The 27862-nt window shown below is 40.5% G+C and overlaps 1 protein-coding gene across 2 annotated transcripts in view; it reads left to right on the forward strand.

The window, feature by feature from the left end:
• PARN (poly(A)-specific ribonuclease) overlaps positions 1-27862 on the forward strand; it is a 122327-nt gene that overhangs the window by 76236 nt on the left and 18229 nt on the right. For both annotated transcript variants that reach the window (XM_090023600.1, XM_090023601.1), the window contains one exon: positions 26654-26843. In XM_090023600.1, the coding sequence (XP_089879726.1) occupies positions 26654-26843 (190 nt within the window). The remainder of the gene's footprint in view (positions 1-26653; positions 26844-27862) is intronic.

Consider the following 27862-nt stretch of genomic DNA (forward strand, 5'->3'; position numbering starts at 1 on the left):
TAGGTTTAATTTCACATTTCTACCTTAAAATGTTCACACAGGACCTTGAAGAGGTCCACGTTTTAGAAGAGAGAATCTACTCATTTACTATTGGCTCCTTCTCAAAGATGGCAGATTTGATGCTTTTTTTCCCCCAAGAGTCTTGTGCCAGTCTTCAAGATCAGTCACTTTCTTCCCACCATTTGGCTCTTGACTTTTTCTTCATGGATGCCTGCACTAGAGTTATAGGAGACCAGAGTATATTGCCTGTCATCTAGGATGTGTAAAAGTGTACATACCATCTTCTCATCCTTGTCATCCTGTCCTTTAGAACTAGTCTTGTTTACATTTCAGGCAGCAAGAAAGATTTGTTACTTCATATAGGCCCTGCAGACTAAGCCTCTAATTCAGGTGGAAAAAATTGTTTTGTTTTTTAATTACCATCCTCCTTTATTCAGCTCCTCATCCCGTCTATGAAAATGTTGTGAGGAGGGGATTGGAAATTCATTCAAGATCCAGGGTGCCTCTGTCATCATGTGGAATTCAGTGCTTTTGGTTTTTTTATACCCGATCTAGCTACCATGAATAGGTTCAATACTCTCATCTCACAAGACACGCAAATCAATGTCAGTGCCTTCAGTACATTAGGGTGCTTGAGTGAGAAGTGCCAATAGTATCAAATTGCTCCCTTTTGAACTTTACATGCCTTTGAGTACTATGGGTAGTAGCAGTTCACCTTCTGTGAATGGGATTGCATGCATCTCCCTCCTGACAAGTGGATTTTTCAGTGACATTTAGCTGTCTAGGTTTCATAAACTGTTGAAGTGGTATTTCTTGCTGATGCTTAACATCAGTCTGAATAAATCTAGTTTTGTCAAAGGAGGTTCATAGGAGTGATTCCAGAGCAGCAAAGCATTTATTTTGAAAACCACATTTTCCATCATATGTCATCTTTGCAGTGGAAAATATCCAGGTGTTAGTTATTGCTTCATGTGTTTTCCTAATACCATTCCCATAGCTTTTCCCCATTCAGGTAAGGCTTAAATTGGTTTACCAATCAACCATTCACAGCGTGAGAATCTGTTGGTTCCAAATGAGCTCCTTACATCTTTCTCATAGTGGGTGAATACATGAACGCATCTACCATGTGCTGTTTGTGCTCTTATTAGAGCTTTGACTGTGAATACATTCAGAAAGAGGTAGGTATTTGTGTCCTCTAGAAAAATATTGCCTGTGGAAACAGTTGAATACATAAAACTACACATTTCTTAACACTTGGGGAAATATAATTAACACTGGTTTGTGAGGCTGCCTTGCCCAGCTTGAAAAAGCCAATCTAACATTAACAGAAAACTCCACAACACATGCGATGTGTTTATATATACAGTATTAACTAATATATATATTTTACTCTCTGTGTGTGTGTGTGTGTGTGTGTGTGTACACATGCATATAGAACGTTGATTGAAGTGTAGTTTTCTGTTAACATTATGTTGGCTTTTTCGAGCTGGGCAAGGTGACCTTGCAAACTAATGCTAACTGTTTCCCTGAGTAGTAGGAAATCTATGGTTTTGACACAGATGAACCCATTTCTTTCTGACTGTGTTCACAGTTACATTTCTTTATTTTGGCTGGCTGGCTGACAGACATGCTTTTATAAGATGCTTTACTGTGAAACAGATCACCTTAATAGTGATATACCTGTTGGGAGAAAATTAATTCAACTGACCAGCTGAGCAGGAAATCTTAAAGCTCATACAGATGGTCCTTGAAAGCCTCTATTATGAACCATATTTGTCATTGATCCAGGTATTGTAAAAACAGATCCACATTCAAGGACAGATACCTGGTAGATCTGCAAGGGGGAAGCTTTCATAAATCTGAAATAATTTAATCTGATGTATGCTTTGCCACCATTTCCCCTAATTTCCAGAGTTTTGAGTAAGTAGTGTCAAGACCCAGCTCAAGCTTTACTTTGCTTCAGTATGGCCTTATCAGTCTTGATTTTTAGAGTCTTCAACATTTTTTTAGTGTCTGTGAATCGTAGATTAAGTAACATTGGAGTTAAAATGATTGTACTAACTCAAAATGAAGTTTTCCTCCCAATTGCCAAGGGGGAGGAAAGCCCCTCAATAAATGTATTGTCTATCATTAAACTGCTGCTGAAAGCAGAGTGTGCTCAGCAATGGAAACCAACTATATCAACTGTCCCCAACACTGGTACAGGCTGGGGACTGACTGCCTAAGCAATGGCTCTGCAGGACAGGACTTGGGGGTTACAGTGGACAATAAGCTAAATATGAGCCAACAGTGTGCCCTTGTTTTGAAGAAGGCTAACAGCATACTGGGCTGCATTGGTAAAAGCACTGCCAGCAGATTGAGGGAAGTGATTATTCCCCTCTTCAGCAATGGTGAGACCATATCTGGAGTACTGTGTCCAGTTTTGGGCCCCCCACTACAGTATGTGGACAAATTGAAGAGAGTTCAGTGGAGGGCAGCAAAAATGGTTAGGGGCCTGGGGCACATGACTTATGAGCAGAGGCTGAGGAAACTGGGCTTATTGGGCATTTGTACACATGTATGCACCGCAGCACCAAGAGCTTTTAAAAGTGCCTGGTGCTGCAACACATGCATTTGTATAAATGACAAAATGCACATCAGCACTGAGAAAATGGCAGCAGCATGCTTTTGAACTAAAACGCATCAAAAATGTTTTATTTCAGAAGTGTGTCACCACCATTTTCTGTGCACTGACGCACATTTTGCCATTTATACAAATGCATGTGGTGCAGTGCCAGGCATGTCAGCTTGTGTGCTTCACAGACTTAGTTAATCAATTCTGCTCCAATGCTCTGGATTTCCAGTGCATTTGAGCAGACAAATGGACATGTATAAGCGCCCATTTAGTCTAGAGAAGAGGGGACTGAGAGGGGATTTAACAGCAGCCTTCAGCTACTTGAAGGGTGGTTCAAAAGAAGATGGAGCTAGACTATTCTCAGTGATGGCTGATGACAGAACAAGGAGTTATGGTCTAGAGTTGCAGTAAGGGAAGTTTAGATTAGATGGTAAGAAAAATTTTCTTACTAGGAGGGTAGTAAAACACCAGAATGGGTTAGCTGGAAAAGTTGTGGAGTCTCTATCCTTCAAGGCTTTTAAGACCAAGTAGACAAGTCCTTGGCTGGGATAATATAGTTGGAGATGGTCCTATTTTGAGCATGGAGTTTGACATAGATGACCTCCTGAGATCCCTTCCAACCCTAATTTTCTATGATTCCACGATTCTAAATGCAGTCGTCACAGAGCAGGACTATGAAACACATTGTCCATATTGGGCAAACATGTTGATGGTGGGAATCTACCACAAGGACAGGTTAGTGTGGCGTATCTGAATAAGATGTGGTAGTGCCCATTGTATGCAGTCCCTCTTGGCACAGACTTTTTCAATTTATGGTGAGCCACTACTTGAATACATTTTTACTACTTCTTTACTCCCACAGCTGAGCTGTGCCTTTCTTTCTCATTTCTAAGGATTCCTGTTTCTTCACCAACCTTTAATGTCTCGCAAATGCCAAGAACAGGGTCCCAGACAATTCGCTGAGGGGTACGGGGGGAGGAAAGGTTGGGGAGGGAGCTGTGGCCAGGCTGCCTGGTTTGGTGTGGCAGCCTCATCCCAAGGCAGGGGTTGCCACAAGCCTCCCCTCCTCTTCTCTCAGCCCGCGCTGGGCCCAGACACGCTCTGCCACTGCCTGCATGAATCTGTGCCACTGCGATTCAGCCCAGTCAGGACAGGGATAGCTGGGGCCCTTCTGGCAGGGCTGGCGGGGGGGAGACTATTTGATGTCTGAACAATTTCTAATTATTATTAAGTTTTTACTAAGGATCACTTCATGGCTCTATCAGTATACCATCCGCCTATAGACAAGAAGTTAGTTTTCCTGGGAAATGGTCCATAGATTTTTCAGAAAGATTATCATTAACATTCCCCCATTTGGGGATCTAACAAGTATTAACAAAATTGACTTTGGAGCCATTCAGAAGGCAGGGCAAGGGCAGGATACCTGAATGATTAACTTATTTAAAAAGGCATAAGCTTTCGTAGGCTAATGCCTGCTTCATCTGATGTTGTAAATGAACTTGCAGAGAACAGAAGTACACAATTGAAAGGAATAAAGTAAATTAAACACAAAAAAACAGGGAAAGGCAGAAGAAAGGAGGGAATAAACAAAGGTGGAATTTCATTTGTTTTTCCAATGAAAGCTGTATTATTGATGGGTATTTTGTCAGGTTAAGGTGAGATATAAGAAGAAGGTTAAGTGAGATGCAAGATTTCTTTTTCCCTGACACAATTTTCATTTCAACAAAGTGAGGCTTCTCCTAAATTTAGTTTGTATCAGATTTTTATATTAATGTATTGCTTATCATAAGCAATACACCAATATAAAATATCATATTTTTTTCTAAGAGCTCATTCATTGGAGAGTCTTAGTTGCATACCTTTTGGACTCTTTGGTGTTTATAGCAGGTTGAAAAGTGAGCCAAATTCAACACAAAGACATTCAAAATTGTTTGCATAATAATAGCATGTGATAGGTGACTTCTCATACACTGTTAGGCAGATGCAGAGGATCCATTTCAGTTGATTAGAGCATAATTGAGTCATTGGCATGCTGTAGGAACTCCTGCAGCAAAAATATGTAGAGCAGCTCTGTGGAGCTCATTTCACATGTTTACTAACCATATTACTCTAGTAACAATATCAAGATAGGATGCAAAGTTTGAACGAGCGGCCCCGCAGTTATTTGAATAAACTAGCTATGGCTTTCATTAGGGTCAAAAGAACTAGCTCACTTATGCTCAGCCTAGAGCCTATAGGCCACAAAGCTCCCCTGAATGACCTGCATCTGGCACAATCATCAGTAAGTAGCATAGCCCAAATGAGGCTATGGAGGTGGGGGCATAATGTGACCTTCAAGGGGCACTTTTGGCTAAAAACACCTAATTTCATGTACACCATGAGTAGAATCCATGTGTACAGAACACCTAACAGGAACCGCAGGGATGAGTGTGCGTGCGTGCGTGTGCATGCGCACACATATTCCCCAAACTCCAAATGTCATGGCTGGCTGTAAATGTATCCGCAGACTTCCTTGTCTTAACTATCTTGCACAGTTTTAGAAACAGCCTTTGATTATCTAGCAACTTGCACCTTGTCCCTGGAGGTTTCTGGTCCAGCTGAGTTTCCTTTGCTCTGAATGTGTTCAGAGATTGTGCAGACAAAAACAAAAATCTAGTCTTCTCAGTGCTGCTCTCGTTTTCTTTTGTTTTGTTTGCTGTAATAGAGTGAAGTTATTTGTGACAAAGAAGTAAGTGCCAAAAGAATATGAAGAGAATCAAATTTGGGAAGTTAAATCCATGTTTTATAAACAATGAGGCTTATTCTGAGTTCTGCATACTAGGAAACAAATCAGTTTATCTTAGTTAATGACATTACATTTAAATATATCTATTGAAAGCCTGAGTGATTATCATAATTGGAAAATATGTATTAGTCCAAACTCACCATATTTGAAACAGGGCTGATTTAGAATCAATGTTACAGACTTTATACACTGACGGTACTTAACCTTCTAAGGTGATCAGCAAGAGCTACTTGAATTACCTCAATCTACTGTTACTTAATTGGGCTTTTACAGTAAAGAGTTTAAACTCTAAATTGATTTTATTGTCATAGCATTTTTGCTGTATTCAAGTCTCATTTTTAATTTCTGTAACTGTTGTTTGCTCTGCTTGTGATTTGTTACCTGTATTTAAGCAAGTAAAACAGAATTGTTAATCAAGGAGTCCTGTTCCTTAACTTATGTCCAGCCATATATTAATTTGCTGCACTCAAGGAAAAGCTTTCAAGTTGCTACCAAATACTCTGTAATTCGGTACCTTGCTGTTACCAGTATTTAAATATATGCTTACTATGAACAGTTTGGTTCAGAGCTTGAGTTAATGCGAGTATATACTAGAACTGTGCATGTATGAAAGATTGGACATAAATTCCTCCTGTCTACTGGGAGCTGAATAAAGTGATTATAGCACATTTCTAACATATATGGCAAGGGACAGAATTGGAGTATTCTGTTTGGTGACTCGAGGCACATTTTCCCCTCCATATTTGTGAGAGAAATTGAGCACACCAGGCAAATCGGACTAAAAGTATAAGCATTGTTTAAAAACTAAAATTAATGAAGTGCACTCTTTCTGCTAAAACAATTGATTCATTTAGAAATGTTGGGAGGACACTTTTGGGTACTACTTACTCTTTGGCATTTCCATAAAGCCAGTGAAGTATTTTCCAGGTTAAGAACATTCTTAAATCAGATTCATAGCACTGAGTCTAATTAAAGGTCTTATTGCTACTTTTGCATCATAGCTAAATGATAATTCAAGTAAAAATGGGGTTATTGAACTCTTCTATCTTAAAGAAGCTTTCACTATAGAGCAGGGTTAAAATGCATGGTCAAAGTAATGGTGAACACAGTCTGTTTACTGTTCATTTTCTTTCTATTGCATTTCAGGTTTTTTTCAGTCTTGAGCTGTAAGTGTAAAATTCAGAATATGTAGAGTATAGGTTGGCCTGCTTTGTTTTGTGAATCTCGGTTATAAGAAGTAATATATTGAAATTGTAGTGCCCTGGTCACTTGGTATTTTTTTTTGAAGATCCTTTATGCTGCTGTTAAAGACCTTTATTCTATCTGCGATCTAAAGTTGTGAAACTAGATATGTTGTAGAAATTAGAAAAATATGTCAATGTTTAATCCCTTGTTTAAAACTCTAAAATCTCCTCTATAAATGTACGTCACAGAAATTTGAAGGGACAAAAGGCTGTTAAGAAAAGAAGAGGAGTAGCTAGATTTTTATAGGCAGTATTTGAACCTTTCTTGAATTTCAGACAGTAAGTGTAGCGGACCTGCCTGAAAATAGGGAGCAAATCTCTTGAACTTCTCAACAATATTGCTTTTTTCCTACTCTGAAGTGCCTGACTTCGTAGGTCAGCCAACTTGAACTATGTTCAAGTACAGCCAACCCGGACAGCCAAGTGACTGAAGACTAATAGCTTCTTGGTGGAATTCTGTAAAGCAGTAAACAAGGCCTTCATTGTCAGAATTGTCTTGTGTAGTGTTGAGTTTAATTTGAAAATATTAAGTTATGAACTGCAGTACTTAAACAGAAATTTTGTCTGTCTTCAATACATTTCATGCTATAAAGGCCTTTTTATCTTTTGCCTTGTGGACCTTCTTATGTTGGACTGGCATGACCGTAAATTAGAGTATCTGCATATTTCACAGTATTTCTGAGTGGAAGATTTTTAGGTGAGTTCTAGTTTCTAGTAGATGCTAACTCACATTTGTTACTAGTTGGTATAAGCTTGCCTTACCGTTAATTGCTAACAAATAGTGTTAAAAATAAAGTGATTCAAATGTCCTTAGCATTCTAATATTATAAAAGCCTAAGTCTGTCTGCCTGGCCATAACACTTTATTTGTGCTCTGATTGGCTGATGGTAACAGCCAATCAGAGTGCTCCAAGCGTGGGGGAGCGCCGCCATGATTCTGAAGCCACACCGAAGACTGGAGAGAGGGTGGAGGAGCCAAGGCCAGCAGCTCTGACGTCGGCTCCCCCACCCCGCTCCCTGCAAGAGGCAGAACAGTGGCAGCATAGCGCACTCAGTGATGGCACTCCATCCCCATCCGCCCCCTGTCGTTCTTGACGGGCAGTTGACTAGTGTTCTAATATATGTCTGTATTAGGACACTGAAGTTGAGAACAGACTTAACTCATTAGGCACCTTTTCTTATACTTTACCAGGTAACCCACACTATAGTCTGTTTTCTGGTGAAGCCCAAAATTAGAAACAGTTGCAGAATTACAACAGTCGTTCAAAGTGCCTCTTATTCTTCATACTTGCATATGCAGGTGGCATATCATATAGGATAGAAAAGAGCTTCCATTCTGATTGTCAGCTGCATTTGCTGTGCTCTCATTTCCATCAATATTAAGTTCAGGTTTCTTACTGTTTAAACATCTAATTAGAAGGACAAAGGAACATGTATTTCCCCATACTGTTAGCTTCTGCTTTACTTGGTAATAAAGAAAACATTTTAGAACAAATTCTTGGCACATAATATTAGGCTCTTTAGCCCTCCAACTAGACAGATTAGATTATATTCTGGATGCCTGCCAGCTTCATCTGTTTATGAAGTTGGTTCTTCATCTGCTAAGGTTCATATGAAAATAAGTACCTTTTTGAGACCTGTAACTTGTTTTATGTTGTGAGAACCTTGAATTGTCCGAAGGGGGGAGCTCAGTCTGCAGCTACTCTATCTTAAAGCAAAATCTAATATCTCTTTAGCTTTTGAGCATTCAAAATAAGAAATCCAATAACTACTTTGAGACTCAGTAGTGCCTTGACATTTTATAAAGTCTTTCAAGTTGTGGGGTTACATTTGCCCTTCTGTGGAAAAAAAATAAGTATTGGATAATTCTTAGTGATGCAAGTCTTGAGCAACATGCATTTCTTTGTAGCATATTACATTATTTTTGCTTGTCTGCACTGCCTCGTGCAGAGCCTGAGAGTGATGCTGAAAAGGCTGTCCCTTGCCAAATCCCAGAAATGAGGCAGTGTAGTTAACCATAGAACAGGCCTGAGCCTCCTTACTGTTACTATTTTATCTCATATTTTCTTTTTACAAAAATCCTGAACTTCTTTGAAATATTAATTTGTTGAGGCTATAATAGAGACAAAACCACTTTTGTATAATTAAAAACTATTGGAATAATTTTATGGATTTAGGAAAATCCAGCCTATCCCACTGAAAGCTAAATGCCAGGCTTGCTTTTGCAGCAATTATATCGAACTATAGTAACAAACAACTAGAGCGACCAAAGAATGGCTGCTTTCTAATAGTCTTTAACTTAAAATACAAAGTAGGCAGAACTTGCTAATTAGATTTATGGATAGAATAATCTGTCACATTGCGGGGGAAGTCTTTGATAAGAATGCTTTAGTTTGTTGGGAACATACAAACTGTGGATTTAGAAATACAGCTTTCATTTCGTAGAGTATATTTGTAAGTATTGAAAGATAGTCATCTGTGCCTCTCATGTAGCCCAAGTGCTTCTATGTTGCAGCTCTAAAAAACAGAATTAGGTAATATGAGCTACAAATAGTATAGGTTTAAACTATAAGTGATTCTTGTTTTTAAGAACATATTTTAACTTCCTCTCATTTTTAAAAGAAATATTTGAAATGCAGCTTACTTGAGGTATTTTTGAAGTTCAGTTCTTTTGAGGCTTGACTGCAGTTTAACAGGGGTAGTTTTCTGGAGTCTTTCTTACATTTGGATGACTTGCACAATACTTAAGTACAGTGGCCTGGTGCTAATAACTAGAGTTGTTGATTCTTATCACTTGTAAAATTCTGAGGCAAATGAGTTCTAGGTGTCTGACCTGTTCATTGGGCTGTGTCAGTCTCTATTAAGGCTTTCTGTGGAGCCCTTTAGTGTATTATGTGATGAGTGTGTAGCATAAATCTAAACAATGTTTCTAGTAGATTTCATAGTCTCTTGAGTCTTCTCCCTTACTTGGCTGTTAAAGGTTATGCCACAAACAGAGCTTTAATGTAGAATATGAACTATTATTCATATTAAACATTATGGGTGCTTGCAGGTGTAAAAACCCTATGTTTTACTTTAAACTCGGCATGTTCCTGCGCCAAGCCCCATGCATGCCCAGAAGAGGCAGCATGTTATTTCAACCCAATGTGACCAACATCTCTAAAGATCTGGTGTTTTAGTGGGGCTTTTTTTGTGCATACAGCTGATTGAATCAGCTTTAGACGAAAGCACCAAAAAGCCCCACTGAAATGCTCAATCTTTACAGATGCTGGAGAGCTAGCTTGAAGTAACGTGCTGCTGCTTCTAGTAAAATACATCTTTTTTTAAACCTTTGCGAGCAACCTATATCCCTTGGAACAGTAAGTTGATGTGAATTAAATTTTATATGGACTTCCAGAAAGTAGGTACAGAACTTTTTAGTCTAGCGAAAAAAATTAGAAGCAGTGGTATAAAGGGTCTGTTTTAACATTAGTTATAGGTACAGCGTTAGCTTTGTTCAAGACGAATTCAAAATCAAAACTTGTTACTTTCAGGTTCCACTGATTTTCAGATTGAATTGCAAGTTCATAGGACCTCAAATCTTGTTTAAAAAAATTAAAGTGGATTCAAATTCTGCAGCAATTTCTTTTTCTTTTTTTGGCACGGTACTAGTAAATTAACTTTTGGAAAATAAACCTAAGTAGTACACTTGTGTTAGTAAATAAATAATTGTGACATCACATTTGAATTTTGTGTTGTTTTTTCACATACTAAAATGTTGCTAGCTAATTCACAGTTAATGTCATAGGAAAACTTTGACCTATAATTTTCTAATGGGGGCTATACAGTAGGCAGAACACAAGCATTTATCACAATCCACTGCTCTTCTCATTAGATGACAGTGCTTAAATGCCTATGTGATTCCTTTACAGTTTCCACTATTAATTATCATTAGTAGAGAATCTGTAGACTTACTCTGAAGAGCCATGTAAACAGCTATTTCAATATAAAAAGTTTACTTTGCCATTACACTCACAGCTATTTCAATTTTTTACATTTTATATACACACATGAATCTTACAGTGCATTTGCTCATCTAATAAGCTTAAATATAACACTAGTTGTTATAATAGTTTTAGTCAGGTCAAACCAGGCCAGGTCTGCTGCCATTATGACAGTAGGTGGTCCTACCTGCAGCTGTCAGTGCTGAGACCTGGGTGGCAGGAAATAACCTAGTAACCTATTACAACCCAACAGTTTTAGGCAGTACTTACCCCAGTGGAGGAAATACCACCAAAAGGCAGATGCCATGGCATGGTGGACTAGGGTCTTCAGTCTTGGTTGGCAGCTAGTCCTAGGAGTGGAGCCCCCAAAAGGAGGACAGATTGAAGATCTTTGTACTGGCAGCTCCTATAGCCAAGCTGGCTCCAAGTGTGTACTGGCTTCTGCCTTTACTTTGGGATGAACCAGCTAGGCCAAGAGGGGGACGTTGATATGTGGGCAACTCGAACATCACCATATCAGCTGCCCATTACTGCCAAAACTGAATGGAATGGATGCTCTGTCTTTGCTACTTACATGGGCACAACATGGAAGGGGGCAGCCACAAATCATAAGCTTAACTTAACTGGTGTAGAGTAGAGCACCAATGGTGACCATTGGTGGGAGGGATCAGATGTGTTCCACTGGTCAGCTACCACTTGCCTTAAACTTGGCAGCCCCCAGCCAGTTAAGGTGCTGACCTACTATGGTTTGCTGCCCCATTTGGTGTGTGGGGCTAGACAAAAAGTTGAAAAACAGATGGCAAATCAAGTACCAGGCAACAGGAAAAGAAACTTTAAGAACTTCTGGCTGGGAAGCTGGAATGTCAGGACCATGTGTCTTGGTGTGAATGAAAATTTACAGATGATGGACAACATCCAGAAGACCACATGATTGATCAAGCGCTGCAAAAACTTAACGTTAGCATTGCAGTCTTGCAAAAGACCAGATTGACCAACTCGGGCTCCATTTGTAAGACTAGCTACACCTTTTTTCTTGGAAGGGGGGGGGGTGCAGAAGATATTTGCCTACATGGGACCAGATTTGCAGTCTGCAAAAGGTTGGTTAAAACCATTGAGACCCCCCATTGGAACATCAGATTGCATCATCTCAGTCCAACTACAATCAACTGATTTTTGTTAACATCATTGGCACCTGTGCACTAACTTTACAGGCAAGTTCCAATGATAAAGATAACTTCTATGATGCTTTGCACCAGGTTATTGAACACTTATCAACAAACAAGAGGCTTCTTCTCCAAAGGGACTTCAGTGCTCAAGTAGGCACAGATCAAGGCTCTTGGCCAACGTGCCTGGGACATCATGGGCTCGGGAAAATGAATGAAAATGGCCAACATCTTCTTGAACTCTGCACCTTAAGCCACCTGTTTATCACTAACACTTTGTGGGCAAAGAGCATTAAAAAGTATCATGGAGATGCCCACAATATGGCCACTGGCATCAATTAGACATTATGGGGAAAGACTTGCCCCATGTTCTACACGCCCGCACTTATCACAGTGTACATTGTGACACAGACCACTCCCTTATTGTTAGGAAAGTGATACCAAAGAAGCTGCATAGAGCCAAGCACAAATGTAAGCCAAGAATTAGCATACACAGCACAAAAGTGCCTCGACTTTCAAAGGGCCTTTGAGCTAGCTATGTCTACAAAAGCAACAACTGCAAATGCTGAAGGAACTTGAAGTGGACTAAGAGCAGTCATCCAGGAAACAGCCACAGAAGTATTTGTGAGAGAGAATTTTTCAAATAAAGACTGGTTTGAGGCACACTTAGAAGAGATGCTGCCACTTGTTGAGGCCAGGAGCACAGCCTATTTGAAACCAGAACCAGAATCCAACAGAAAGTTGCAAGGCTAAGCTGAAGCATGCCAAGGCAATGGTACAGAAAACAGCCAGATGCTAGGTCAGTCCAGTACTGGTTTGCATGTCAAGTGATACAATTTGCCTCAAATGCAGGAAACCTGCAAGTTATGTAGGACAGTCTGAAGGAAGTCCTTGGTCCAGCTGTCACGAAAGTCACCTTCCTCAGTTTCAAGATGACAGTAGAAGTCACTGATAAGAACAAGCAGATGTCTTGCTGGGTCAAATATTATTTACAGCTTTACTCCCATGAAAGACGCATTTCAGAACGGGCACTGGATCAGCTTCCAACTCCAAGTGTACTGGCAGAGCTAGACAAATAACTTATAGCTGAAGCACTTAGCAAGGCCATGGACTCCCTAGACAGCAGAAAAGCACCAGGAAAGGATGACATCCCAGCTGAGGTTCTTCAGTGCAGGAAGGCTGCCTGCTACCACATCTTCATCAACTCCTAGTTTGCTGCTGGAAGGAAGGTCAAGTACATGTGTGATGCTAGCATCACTCTCTACAAGAGCAAGGGAGATGAGGGTGACTGCAACAAGTATAGCGGCATCTCTCTTCTCAATGTCACAGGCAAGGTTTTTGCCAGTCATCCTGAAATGCTTGTAACAACTTGCTGACTCTCTATGCAGAATCAGAGTATGGATTCAGAGCAAGGAGATCAACAATAGACATGATATTCTCCTTATGCCAACTGCAAGAAAATGCAGAGAACAAAATAAGCCACTGTATATAGCATTTGTTAACCTGACGAAAGCCTTCAATACTTAGCAGAGAAGGTTTGTTCAAGGTCCTGGGAAAGATTGGATGCCCCCCAACATTGCTCAGTATATGTTTCTTCCATGAAAACATGCAGGCCACAGTTCAGTTTGGATTAACCTCTGACAAGTTTGAGATGAAGAGTGGAGTGAAGCAGGGTTATGTTCTGGCATCCACACTCCTTGGGATCTTCTTCTCTATGCTGCTGCACTGTGCTTTTAATGGCTTGGAGGAAAGCATATACCTTCACACAAGATCACATGGCAAACTCTGCAATCTATTAGGTCTAAAGGCCAAGACAAAAGTGAGGTGCATATGTATTAGGAAGCTCTTTCTTGCTGACAGTGCTCCACTCACTACCCATAAAGAAAGCCAAATACAAATATTCATGAATTGCCTCTCCCATGCTTACAGGAAGTTTCCCCTAACCATTAGCATCAAGAAAACTGTGGTTCAAGTGATGGCTAGAAAAAGGTATTTAGAGGTTTGCTTTTGGGAATTGGCTTATAGGTAAAGTAGATACACATTAGAACAATGGTCCAAGACAACAGCAAGCATTAACTGATTTCTAAAAGCCTGTTGTCACACAGTTTCACAGCCTTCAGGGCAGACAGGGATAGACGCATAGGCTGGGAAATTGTAGGCGTGTACCACACTGTTTCATAACATGAGATAAAGTGGCACCAGGTCACAGTGCCCAACTGAGAGCCCTTGGGCTTTCTGATTTGGGGGAACAGATCAATTTAGGAGGATACCAGAAAAGCCCAGATATGTGCATGTGGTGGCCTTGTGAAACAAAGGAATATGCTGACAGGATAGAACATAGTATGACGACCACAGGAAGACCAGTCAGCAATGCCTATGGATAAAAAGTCAGGAGGGGGAAAAATACAGAAGGGATTTCAGAGCAACAAATGGTCCCTGGGAGAGAAACCCAAGGCACCATGGACAGAGGGCATACCACCAACCTGTCTCTTCCACCTCATGGTGGGGGGCTCAGCCTTTGATCTCCAGGCTGCTGACTTCTGACATAAGAGAGAAACTCAGAGTGACACTTGCATCCTGACCAGACATACCTCGACTCTGATGACAGCCCTGGAACTGATAGATATAGAATTGCTTGTATTAGTCTTATCTGCTATTACTATGTATCGATAAAACTTGCCTATTATCAACATCACAATGATAAATGGTTTCTCAAATTATGACAGAAATATGACCAAAGGAAACAGCCTGTCCATATAGTAGCCCCTAATGCCATGTACATCTGTGACTACTATGGTAGGACCTGCAAGTCTAATATCGGTCTCTACAGCCACAAGACAAAATGCAGCACGAGTCAGTAAAATAGCTGCAATATCCACTGTCACTCGCAGATGAACAGATGTCATTAATTGTAATAGTAATACGATGTGGCAAATGTGTTACTTCACTTTCACATTTTGTCCAATCATACCCATTTTTCAAATGGATTAGTCCAGCGGTGCTCAACCTCTTTGGCTGGTGGGCCGGGTAAGCAGTTCCTAAGCTATCTGTGGCCTGAATCTGGCTGGTGGTCCCAATCTGACTTGGGGCAGCTGCAGTAGGGCGCCATCTGGCTGCACAGGAGGAGGCAGGAGGCATCTTGGCTCTAACCTGTCCATGCGGGGAGAAGAGGAGGGCATGGCCTGACTCCAACCTGCCCCCTTGGAAGTGGGGGGAGAAAGGAAGGGTGCATGGCCCAGCTTTGCAGTGGGGGAAAGGGTATGGCCCAGACCCAGAGGGGGAAAGGATGTCCACCAGCCCTAACTTGTGTGCAGGGCTCAGGGTTTGGGAATTTGCAAGCAGGAGAAGGTGGCCATATTTATTGCCACTAGTTCCCTGCCACCAAATTTCCTGATTTGTGGGGAGCCCTGCAGGCCAGATGCCTATGGGTCCACAGGCTGCATTTGGCCAGTGGGCCAGAGGTTGAGCACCCCTGCATTAGTCTGTTTCTCAGCTACAGTTGCAATCACTGAAGTATGTAAGCAACGTAGAAATGTGAAATAGTTTGAATGCTTTTCAGTATTAAAGAAAGAACTGGATGTTTAAAGAATTTAATGCCTTTTATAACGCAGTCTACAGTTGAGTGCACAGTATGAAATATTTAATGGGTTCTACTGTTATCCATCTGTTTTCGTGGCCAAGAGGAAATTTTTTTTAAGTAGTTACCTTGGAATGTCAAAATATTTATATTCAATATTTAAAACTGTGCACAATGTAAAGGGCACATATGGTGCCATTCTCATTCTTTTTCTAGTGTATGTTTGCGTTCATTCAAATGTGTGCCAAAAATTAACCTATTTTTGTCTTATAATAAAAAAACAATTTAACTCAAAATCATGAGTCATGAAAGCTACAAACCTACATTGTATTCTGTAGGACAATATGGCGGGAGGTAGACTTAGTTAACTACATTTTAGCAAAATGATCCATTATAAATTTGAGAAATTCAAAATGTATATTCAGGCAGTCCTCAGACTTATGACACAATTGGCTCCTGGAAACCACGTCTTAAGTCAAAACGTTGTATGTTGGAACCAGATTTCCCATAGGAACAATGTTATAAATGTGGGGTTTTCCTTTACAACACTGGATACAGCTGTCCAGTTGGTAAATCTGGAAGGGGAGAGGGGAGGGAAGGGGTGTGAGGGGAGCAGTTCAATGCCCCCGCAGTGCAGAAGGGATTGGGACTAGGATGGGCTGGGGGTAAGTGCTGCCCAAGCAGGAGGCATGGAGTAGGTGTATACCCCTGGATCGGAGTGGGACAGGCAGCAGAGCAGGGGCTATGGGGGGGCGGGGGGAGTGCAGCACCTGAAAATTTGCCGTAACCACCCCCCCCATAACCCCTGCCGCCCACCCAGAGCACAGTGCAATGTAATCCCAACCCCACCTGCCCCATGCATATCTGGAGGCACGTGCCTGCCCCCATGCCGTCCCGGACAAGTGCAAGGAGAAGCAGGAGCCACCTGACAAGCAGCTCCCGGACCAGTGGCACACACCAGCCAGAGCCGCCCTCAGAGAAGCCGCACCTTCATCCTGCCCTCCCCCACCCCCCCCATCCCGGCTGGGCAGCACTTGCCCCAGCCCCAATCCCTCCCTCCCTCCGGGGATGTTGATCTGACCCCCCCCCCCCACCCAATCACACCTGTTCCCTCCCCTTCCAGACTTATCAGCTGGATGCAGCTGTATCCAGCATCGTACAGTTGAAACCCACATCGAAACCCTAAAACATGGTGCCAGTTTATAAAGATCATAAGTGCCCTTAGTCATACTTGTAAGTATGAGGACTGTCTGTAATGTTTTTAAGAAATATATTTTAAAGATTCATTTACTGTGCATAAACTGTATCTAGCCAAATATTTTCTTTTATGCTGAGTAAAATTTGTGTACATGTTAAGAGCATACAAATGTAGTCCTACATTACATTGTGATTGGTAGATGTCTTGTAAGTCAGGAAACTTAAGTTACCTAAGTGTTACTTTTGGGGGAAGGGAGGGAATAATGCTGTAAATGTCAAAAATCAGACTAGATTTTACACCAGTCAGTTGCTACTTTTTATCCACACAACTTAAATAATACAAGCATATGAAGAAACATCAGACAAGCAGAAACTTGTAATTTGGTAATGTTATTAGAAGCGTTAATAATTCAGCAGAAATGGCTTTGTTCTTGTTTTTAAAAAGTCTTGCTTTTCATTGCATTGAAATTCATTTTACATATCATTTTAAGTTGACTTAAGTTAAATATTGAAAAATGTATTTTGGTTTTTCTTTTTGTGAAGGTTTTAAACTTTATATAACAGATCCTCATTTCTACTGTGCTATCATGGAGTCCTGCCAGTCTTCTTTTTTTTTAAGCGTGTCTTATTTCATGACTCAAGGGACAGTTGTGCATCTGTCTCTTGGCCTCTGCACATGCAAGCTTGAGTCAGAGAAGCTTACTTCCAAGAGACCATGTGGTAGGGCTGCACATGTGCCAGACTGTAAACTACAGCACCAGTTGAGATGCTAGTAATATGCAACTGGTATTAGAATTTCTAGGGAGCATATCTGTCAGTTCTGTTATATTGCAAGAGAATCTCATTCTTATTCTCTCATTCTTAAGACTCCTGTGTTATGAACTTAATATGATTTAGATATTTTCTGTCTTTATTAGAAGCTTAATATGGAGCTTTCTGGCTCCCTGCAGGCAGCCACACAACAATGTATTTTATAATCCAACCAACTTTTTAAACTAAATCAGAAGCAAAAATGTGCAACCAAGTCATTGGAATCTTATAGTTATCTTGAAATAACACAGTAGTATGAATTGCACAGTAGAAATTACCGTAAAACATGTCTATTCAGAATATTTAAAATGTTAAGTGCAAGGATGAACCACAAAGTGAAAGCTTTAAAGACTGTTCTCAATCCTGTTGGTATTAGCTATCTGTATTGCTTTCCCCCCTTTTTTTTTCTCCAGGTGGAGTGGCTTGCCCACTTCTCATGTGGCTGCATGGGGCACATAGGGATGGAATGCGTAGAAAATGCTTGTCCGTTTATGCTTTTGTAAGTGGTCAAGATATTTTTTCAACTCCTTCCCTGCCTGCAGGACATGATATGATAGGTGAAATTTGTGGCATTAGCACTAGAGTTGTCAGCCAACCATGAAAAACTGTTGTCTCTTATACCCATGTTTCTTCTGAAGAAATCTGTTCAGAATGTCTTGCCTTGAGTTAGTCTTTGTCTATCCAAGGCAATCCATAGCTCCTTGTTCTTGCTACTTCACTGACCATCTCATCATTAGGGCTGTGCAAAGTTTCCGTCACCAATTTGATTTGGCAGAGATTCGGCCTGATTTGGCAGCCGAATCTCCAAATCCGAATCTAATCAGGAGACCCTTTAATCTCTCTGAATTGAATCAGAACCCTCTGAGTCAATTCAGAGGTTTGATGATTCGGACATAGATGCAGCTTTAAACGTTTTTCCTAAATACTTGTAGGTACCAGGCGACTTGTGAACGCTGAGATGGTGGGGCAGATGGAGCATCCCACAGGAGCATGGAGGAGTCCCCAGGGAGCTCAGCGGCTGACCCAGAAGTGGACCAGAAGCACTTCCGGTCCACTTCCAGATCCACCAGGGAGTCCGTGGGAGACCCATGACCCTGCTTGGCAACTGGTGCCTCCTGGGTCTGGGGGGAAAACCTAGGGTCCACCCACAGCCAGTTGCCAAGCCGGGGGCACTGGGACGGTCCCCTGCACACTCAGCAATGGATTTGGAAGTGGACCAAAAGTATTTCCGGTTCACTTCCAGGTCCATCGCCAAGCATGTGGGGGCCATCCGTCCCCCGCCCCACAAACTCCCACTCCTGTGGGACACTCCATCTGCCCCACCATTGCAGCATTCACATGCCTGCTACCTTGAGGTATGTAGAAAAACATTTAAAGCTATGTCTGTGGCCCAATTGCCGATTCTCCAAATCTAAGGCAGTGAAAGAGAGTTGATGTTTTTGTCATAGGCAAAAAGTAAAATTGTTCCTATCTTTCAAACTTTTGTCAATCTTTATTCATATTTTCAGTTAAGCTCAAACCTTTGAACCATGGCATTAAGGGAACAAATAGTTTTTGCTTTTCCATCCAGATGACAATTTAAATATAAATGAATATATTGACTCAAGTTTGTACTTTATTGTGCCCTGTCAACCCTGTAGATTCTGATCAGGAGACTTAATGTATGGGTGAGGATTCAAATAGTGCAGTAAAGTTAGTGAGCTGGTCTTTTACCAGAATGGTCTAAAACCTAGGAAAACCCTTTATTGTTTAAGGAAGCAGAGGGCTCTTGTAGTTTTTTTGGTAGTAATTTATTTCACTTTGCTATGGCTGGCCCTAGTACAGACCACTGTGTACCTTTTCTAATCACTATTAACATTTTCTATTAATACTCTGATAGGCTTTTTTTTAAATTTCATTTTTATTAATGTTTTTAATTAAACCAATTTACATGTTATTGATTTCCGATTTAATACCTGAAGGCCAACATTTTTTGGCAGGTCTGCCACAAATTAGCCCTGCATCCTCTCTGAGTGTTGTTCCAGTTCCCTTTCTCTGTTGCATCCTCTGCTTCCTGTTCTGTGCAGATTTTCTGCTCTGCTTTCTGCTTTATTCCTTGTCCTCCCTGCTCTGCCTTTTGCATCCTGCCCTATTTGCTGCTGTGTGCCACACACAGAAGCTGCCTGTGCCAGATTGGCCATCCCTGCTTTAGCTCACCAAAAGCAGTTGGTAAAGTAGGAACTTCTTGTTATTAGGTTCAGTGTGAGATTGGAGACAATATTTTAACTTTTACAAGAGGAGCAGAAGAGCCATATGTCCCTAACCCTAATTACTTAAAATTACTAAAATACTGAAGTAGGGCAATGATTTTTTTGCAATTATGTTTGTACCAAGATAATAAGCAGAAGTTACTTAGCCACCACTCTTTCTTATAATTTTCTCCTATCAAAGCAAATTCGTGTGCCACCAAATGAATCTTTTTCCCCCTAAACGAAGTTTAAAGACTAAAAAAAAGCTAAGAACTTTCTACAAAAGAAGATATTTATGAAGTTTTGTTTATGTATAAATGAACGTAATAGACAGCAGACATGATGTACATAATAGGAAACATGCTTGCAACATCCTTATTACCAGAGTGAAAACAGAATTTCTGAATTTCTGTTTGGAACTGGCTGGGACAGTTTCAGTGACAGTACGCTGGTAAAATGACACATTGCATGGCAATCAGGAAAAGTAACCTTCTGTTACTAGCTGTAGGTTCAAAAGAAAAGTTTTCACGTAACATTTACTTATTCTTTGTAAAAGTAGAGTAAGTGTAGTAAATTGTTTGTCAAACAGTTGTCTTGATCTTGTTTTCCATGGCTTTGCACTTGGATAAGCGATCTTACTAGCTTATCAAATTTCAGGTTTTGTATGGGGACTAACAGAATCACTTTGCTTAGATGAAAGCTTTTATCTAAGCTTTTAGATTTTAAGATCTGTTTTTTTCCTAGTGATTAGTGATTTGAACTTCCTCGCAGGAGAGTTTCTTTTTAAAGTGACAAGTGCTTAATCTTCCTAGTTTTTGTTGGTTGTGATCCCGTGTGTGGTGGGGAGATATTTTGGAAAAGCTTTTGAATATAAAGTGTTCTTTCTCAACTTGTAATAGTGTGGAACTTAGTTCTTTTCCTGGGATGCTCTGAGCTGTATTGAGTGGCATTAAATAAAGACTAAACAATTTAAATTAGTCCATTTAAAATCCAAGTTCTCTAGTTTGTCACCTATGTTTAAACTGAAGACTGTCAGTGAGGAAAATTCCACTAAAGACCCTACTGGTTCAGTTTTGCCAATGATAAAACTAGTCCCAAACTGTACTATGGACTAATCTCCAATAGCGTCTTGCTTTTTTCTTTTCCCTTTGTGCCAATTAAACCTGCCCTTTTAGGAGGCTTAATTTATAGTAGTAGAATGATATGATAACATGAGATTTTTAAATTATTTGTATTATTTTCAAAGGATTCAGATTCGTTTTAGTTTATTATCTGGCTCCCTAAAAGTCAGCACACAGAGTGCTGGAGAAATAATTTTAGGACTTAATTCAGAAGAGACTTTTAAAAAGGTTTCTTTTTCATTTAAAAAAAAATAGAGCTTTTAATTTTTGTTTTTGTTGGCTGTTGCTAAGCATAGTAAAACCAGAAATAAAGCCTAGTTTCAAAGGATAATATTCAATAAAATACTTTAGGGAGCTTATTCCAAATATTTAAGTGTTATGGGCAGAGGAAGGATTTAATTAATCAATAAATACATTAGTAAAATTATTACAACAGTCTGTTTTGTATTATGTTTTATTGTTTTTTAAGATCAGATAGTTTTATCAACTGGCTGTAAATCAGCTCATGTTATCAGCACAGACTAAAAGTTTAATTTACAGGAAAAAAACTTTTCCAAAAATGACTGCATAAAACAAATATTTGAATTCTTTTTTCAGGGGGTTCTCAGTCTTCAGCTTTTAGTTGAATGATTCCCCAGAACCTATTTAGAAATAAACTTGTTATTGCATTTTTTTGACATTTCCTTTTATCTCTATTTTGGTTTACATAGATCTGTCAATAGAAGGAATTTTATGTCCATAAATAATGGCTATATTATGTTAACATTTTAGTGCCTTTTTAAAGTGAACATGTAGTTGTTGCACAGCTCTGGTATAACTTCCTCAGCAAAACCAGATTACTGTGTTTTTACCTAAGCACATTAGAACTTTTAAGGATCATCTAAGATTCCTTTAAACTGCCCTGATTCTTTATTGAGAGAGGCAGCATATAATTTGAATGAATGAATGAGTAATCTGAGTCAGCTATGACAGTTTCTTCCATTAATCTGCCTAGCGCACTTTCTGGAAGCAAGCTCTTTTACCACTTCATGGAAAAGAGCACCATAGTAGGTTGACCTACTAGACTCCTCAGTATGTTGAGCTCACTCCTTTCCAGAATTTCAGTCTTTTGAAAGATCTGGCCTGACAGTTTACTTTTTCAGGGGTGCCATATTTTGAAACGGAATTTATAAAAATTTGAAAAAAACTTACTTCCTGTGCCAGTTAAAAAGGGTTTATTACAGATCTAGAGAAATCAACAGAATTTGGATTAATTGCCTTGTATCAGTTTCCTCATGGGCCAGATGAGTGACTTTGAACTGGACCATGAACTTGATTGGGGTAATGGACTCCGGACCCCTCCTCTCCCCTTCCCTCTCTTCCCCCCTCCTACCCCCACCAGTGCAGAATCTAGCACCCATTCCGGTTGCTTCAGGATCTAAACTTCTTGGAGCAGCTGGGCTGGGTGCACTGTATACAGTGTGGGTCCCGGTATGGCTGGAATGGGAGCCTTGGGTGGCGCAGTCCAGCCACGGCAAGTGCCCCATGTAGTGCAGATTCCAGAGCTCCTGTTCTGGCTGCTCTGGGAGCAGCACTGTACTCAGTGCTTCCAGCAGTTAGTTAGGACTGTACCACACGCAGCACCTGATTCAGTCAGTCAGGACCTGTGCTGCGTGTAGTGCCTGTTGGCACCATGTACAGCACTGGTCCGGCACTGGCTGGAACAGGTGCTGTGTGTGTCGTGGAAGAACCTGGGGAAGGTGTCTTGTGCAGTGCAGTTGCTGGAGCCACCAGAGCAGGAGATGCATTCAGAATGCATCCTGGACCCTGCCTGCTGGGCCTGGCTGGGACAGTTCAGACTCAGGGACAGCACTGGGGGGTCAGATAACAGGGCTTCAAGGGCTGGCTGTGACCCTTGGGACATGGTTGACACCACTATGCTAGAGTATCCCCAGAGGGTTCAATTGCAATCCACAGGGTTTGTGGCACAGCTGCCAGAGTTTCTGGGTAGGCATGGCACAGACCCTGGGGATTTGCCTCTTGCCTCCATGCTCCCATCTTCCAGGATAGCCCTCAATATAAAGATGTAAACTGATGCAGTACAATCTCCCTGAGTCAGTAGAAAGCTCCAGGGCATATGCCTCCTAAACTTTATTTGACAGCAGTGAAATTAAGATTGTCAAAAACCTTGTGGACTGTCATGGAATAATAAGCTGTTATGTTATCAGGCTTCTTTTGGGAAAGCTGCAGCAAAAAGCAAGTTAAGCACTAGAGAAATGATAGGGTAGGAAAAATGACAAGACTCTGATCCTTCACCCAGTTTTCATTCCATAATAGGTATTATTACTAAAAACTAGAAATTTACAAGTAAGACCTCATAAGGAGCAATCAAATGCTTGGCCAAAACAAATATATCTGCTTCCTTTCCTTTATCCACTAAATTTATACTTGTCAAAGGGTAAATTAGCAAGATTTATTCTTTTATAACCCTGACTGCTAATTGCACACTTACCAGATGTTCAGCAATTTTTCCTCATTATTTTATTAAGGATAGAAATAGCTTATGGTATGGGACAGTTGTTGATAATATCTTTCTTCTTTCATGAACTATGATTATAATCCCTAGCCTTGATTGCAGCCCCAATACCCATTGGTTCTGAGGAAGACGTAAAAAACCCAAACAAACCCAAAACAAAACCAGGAACCGCGGCCACAAACTGATAAGAGTAGATTTAGGTTGGACATCAGAAAGAACTTCCTCACTGTTAGGGTTGCCAGAATCTGGAATGGGCTTCCAAGGGAGGGGGTGCTCTCCCCTACCTTGGGGGTCTTCAAGAAGAGACTGGACAAGCACCTGGCTGGGAGTCGCACGCCCCTGCACTTTCTCCTGCCATGGGCAGGGGCTCAAACTCTATGATCCATTGAGGTCCTTTCCAGCATCTATGAAAAAAAAAATGAAACCAAACCCTGACGCATGTAGCAGCAAGAGGGGCAAAATTATCCAGCCTCATGTGGCAACAAGTAAAGGCCAGAAGCACGAGAGAGGAAACTCCCTGTCGACAGGGAGAAACTGGGAACTAGAACTGGCTGTATAAGGGAATCTGGGAGATGAACAGCGAACCTGGAGGGGAAAACTGCTGAGTAAGGAGATGGGACTGGGAGAAGGAGCCAGAAGTGAGGGAGAGATGACATGTGGGGGATGTAGACAGCATGGGAAAGTCATGGCAGAAAGAATGAAGCTTGGGGGAAAGTAGCAGAACTGCCCACTTAAAACGCACTCCCTTTCAGGGCCTGAAATGGAAGCTAAAATTTCCAAATCTCTCCATTCCAATTTCGTGAAATATCTGTGACTGCTGTTGGCAGCATGTCTCATTCCCTGCAAATAGGCCCACATAGTTAATAACAAACTATTATTGCTGTAAGTTTCTGTACTTGCTCAAGGCGGCTTGAGATCCTGGCGTAGATGACTTTTATTAATATTTGTGGAGCACTGTATGTTGTAATGATGTGTGTTGTGGAAAGGTCTACACGGAAAGGAATGGTCTTCATTGCATACTCTTCAAGCCAGCTCTAAGGGAAGCCAAGGGTATACACAATGAACAGCAAAGCTCAAATATATTGAATAGTTTATAATTAATCTCTGTTCAAATGAAGCAGGGTTCTGTGTTTAAAATAGTGATAGTCTTTAATAACAAGAGCACAAATGTAAGGGATAAAGTTAAGGTTTCACAGATAACCTTTATTATGACATTTCCTAACTTTGAGTGCTTGATTTTTGCAACCTTTGATGCATTTTTGCAATTGTAATATAAGCTATATGCCATTAGTGGTATTTCTACCCACACTTTGCATTTTATGTAGTTTAGCTGTAGAATAACCTTGTGTATTTATTATGCTTGGTATTATCAGTGACACTGTCTGTCAGGATGTTGTTTTGAACAAGGGCAGTGACTTGATGAAAGAAAATCTTTGTATTTGTGCACATTCCTTCTGGATCGCTCATCCTTAGTCATTCTGTTAAATAATCTGCCCAGTGAGATGCGGTGGTCTAGAAATGATCTTCATAACATAGTGTGATGTTTGCAATTATGGCTTGCAGATCTAGTTTTCTGTGCAACTTAAAACTGGTAAGGTAAGGGAAATTTAATACATGAGGGGCAGAGAACAGCCTTTTCACCCAGCAAATTGGAGCAAGCCCTTTGCAAAAATGAATCCACGAGGATTTTCTTGGGTTGACAGTGCACAGTGGGTTCTCTCTAGAGCAGTGGAGGCCAACCTTTTTAGTAGGCGTGCCACAAATTAGCCGTACACCCTCCCTGACTGGCACTCTGATTTTGATTGGCTGCTCTGCTTTCTGCTCCCTGCTTGAAATGTTGCTTTGGTTTCTGGTTCCTGCCCTGGGCTCCCTGCTCAGTGTCCTGCTGTGCTTTATTCTCCTTGCTCTGTCTATCACTATGCTGCCTATTGCCTCCCCAGTCTGCCACAAAGAGGATTCCTAGGCCACCTATGACATGCATGCTTCAGGTTGGCCATCCCTGCTGTTGACAAGTATGGGGGGGTTATGCCAGGGTGAAGAATGCTGTTTTAAAAGCTTTATAGCTGATGGTTGCAAATTATTATAAAGAACCTCCCTACTTTACATTAATCAAATTCTGATACAACTATTCCTGAGGTCTCTGGCATAACCTTCATATGCTTTTGTATTCTAATTAGGCTTTAAAAGGCTTTTTCTTTATCTAGATTATTTATATGCTACATGTGTCTCATGGGCCATTTAATTGCATGTTATGCTAAATCTTTCTGTAAGATACCCTTGTCAGTCTTGACAAAAATCAAAAGTTCTGCTATTGGTTTACACCACATTCTGACCCAAGTTGGACTATGATGTTGGGCATTACTGCCTTCAGTATGTTGGCTAACAGTAATATAAAATACCTATTTCAGCCAAAACTAGAAAGTTGGATAAAGAGTTGCAATAGAACAACTTTGTTCCTCTAAAAGTCTGGAAAAGGAATAACAAGATTTAGTTTTAAACTTCACTGAATTTCAAATGCATAGGTTGAGTGTATGACACAAGCTCGCGCGCTCTCTGTCTCTCACTATAGATATATCTATATCTCTATATATAGCTCGCTTTCAGACAGTTAAGCTAGAAACAGCAGAGGACACCAGTTGACAACCGATTCATTTTGCTGATTCACCCATTATAGTGATGGCCTCAGGCCAGAGCTTGCCTTGCAGATTAAAGGCTGAGAGCTGCAAAGCTTCTGGGACTTGGAGGAATGTTGGTAAATTGTTGCTGGGTGAAGGCAGGCAATGAAAGTGGGTTTTCAGAGTGATCATAATTCTGGGTGTGTTGAGAAATTCCTGCACCATAAAATAGGACACAATGTTTTAGTTAATTTAGTTTTTTAACAGTAGAAAGATATCATATGAACAAGTGGGTGCTAGTTAAGAATGTCTCTTCAGTGACTATTTTATGTAATACAAAGTGCAACTCAAACCTGTTTTTCAGTAATCAGACTGAGTTTTTGGCAAACATTTTGCAAATGTAGTCTTTTCCTGGCAGAATTGCAAAATAAACCTGCAGGGTTAAGTAATGAAACTTAAAGGAAAAAAATACTCGTAGTGTTTTGTTGCCAACATGCAATTTGGAAGAAGGTTTTAACTGAAGAATTGCTTTCTCATTAACTAATTTCTTCAATTGAATTGACCCCATTTTTAGGAAGTACTAGGAATAAGTAACTACAGATATTTTGTCATGGGTATAATTGTGAATTAAGATGGTACAAATTTTTCTCCCCATTAACAATGCACTTTTGAATTCATTATATTGACAGCAAACTGTTCACTGATTCCCTTTTTTTTTAAGCAAGTTCTTTTCAGTGAGAGATGGCTATCTTTTTAAAGGTCATCTTGTGTATATAATGTCCAATTCTCTTCTTCCCCATAGCTGTAAACACCAGCAGGTACGCTGAAAGTTATAGGATCCAGACCTATGCAGAATATGTTGAGAAAAAACATGAAGAGAAACGAACAAAAAGAAAATGTACAGAAGATAGCTGGAAGGAGATGGAGAGAAAACGGTTAAAAACTCAGTGCACACCATACATTTCCCAGAGTCGGTACTACTGTGTTAACAGGTGAGACTTTTTCAGAATTAAGTGTTATCTTTGCTGCAAGTATATGGGGGAAAAAAAAGCTTTCATGCATATTTTCCTTTATTTAAATTGGCTGCTGCCTAAAGCTGATATGACTTGAGTAAGCAAGATGGTCACTATTTCTCTACCGTCTGCATATGGAAGTGAAGCTGACCATAAATCCAGCCATTTCCCACGGTTTTCAGTTAAAGCCACGTTCATAGACTTGGAGAGAGTTTGTGTTCTAATGGCTAAAACAAAGCAGAGATGATATGAAGGGTGTCTATAGACCCTAAAATAGGAGCAAGGTGAGGGGGAGGGCAGTGCGTAGACTTAAGATTTGCAGGGACTGGTTTGAAGGAGTAAAGCTATTGTATGGCAGTTCCTCAACCCGATGGGAAGAGGAATCCCTACTCACCAGCCAAGGTGGGTGCAGCTTCACCAACAAATTGATCAAGCTTCATGGGATTTTGGTGCCTGCAGGAAAAACTCATACTGATATGTTTGGAAGCTTTGTTCCTCTTCTCGTTTAAGGACTGAACAAGTAGGTAGAGGTTGTGTAAGAGCTTTGGCCTCAGACATTAACACACAACGTCCCTGATACCTGCTATCCTGAGGCTTCTCTGCCTGGGAGTTGAGATGAGGGGAAATTAGAAATGTTGCTTAAATCCTAGAGAACAGGTCTTGGACAGCAGAAATGAAGGAGAATTAAAGTAAAAATAAGCTATTTTGAACTGTTTGGGCTGATATAAATGCTATTTTTAAAAACATAAAAATTATTGTAATTGCTTTGTATTTTTATATAGTTGATTTAATTTTTTTCAAGGAAATTAGGATTATTTAAAATTGCACTTGAAGTATTTTCAGTGTCAAAAGCTTTTCTTGCATTAGGGTGTTTCCAGAAGCTAACAATATGTTGTAAAGACATTCTTGCATGTAAAGCTGTTTGCAACCTTCACAAATATTTACTGAAAAATAATTGGAAAATTGGCACAACGGTAAATGTTGGGGTTTGTTTGTGG

This window comes from Crocodylus siamensis, chromosome 12 (assembly GCF_052110815.1).
Source record: "Crocodylus siamensis isolate JL-2025a chromosome 12, ASM5211081v1, whole genome shotgun sequence".
Taxonomy (NCBI): Eukaryota; Metazoa; Chordata; order Crocodylia; family Crocodylidae; genus Crocodylus; species Crocodylus siamensis.